Raw genomic sequence first — 268 nt, forward strand, 5'->3', positions numbered from 1 at the left:
TATTTATTTATTTTTTCGTTCTATTTATTTATATTTATGTTTATATTTGTACTTATAACTTTGCTGCTGCTGCTGCTGCTGCTGCTGCTGCTGGTGTGTAGGTGGGAGAAGGTCCGCTTGAAGTATGCGAAGCTGATGAAGCAGGCGACGCCGCAGCCGGGTTTAATAAATGCAGCAGCAGCAGCAGCAGCAGCAGAAGGGGGCCCCCCAGAGGCCCTCGATATAGACGCAGAAGCAGCAGAGTTAGCTGCTGCGCTGCAGCTCTACG

The 268-nt window shown here is 49.3% G+C and overlaps 1 protein-coding gene across 1 annotated transcript in view; it reads left to right on the forward strand.

Annotated features, from left to right (window-relative positions):
• The window catches only part of EMH_0028400 (uncharacterized protein), a gene marked incomplete at both ends in the record, with an annotated part of 3,359 nt that overhangs the window by 93 nt on the left and 2,998 nt on the right, over positions 1 to 268 (forward strand). The window contains one exon of the mRNA XM_013494149.1: positions 102 to 263. Within this exon, the coding sequence (XP_013349603.1) occupies positions 102 to 263 (162 nt within the window). The remainder of the gene's footprint in view (positions 1 to 101; positions 264 to 268) is intronic.

This window comes from Eimeria mitis, genomic scaffold, assembly GCF_000499745.2.
Source record: "Eimeria mitis Houghton genomic scaffold, Emh_scaff1054, whole genome shotgun sequence".
Classification (NCBI taxonomy): Eukaryota; Apicomplexa; class Conoidasida; order Eucoccidiorida; family Eimeriidae; genus Eimeria; species Eimeria mitis.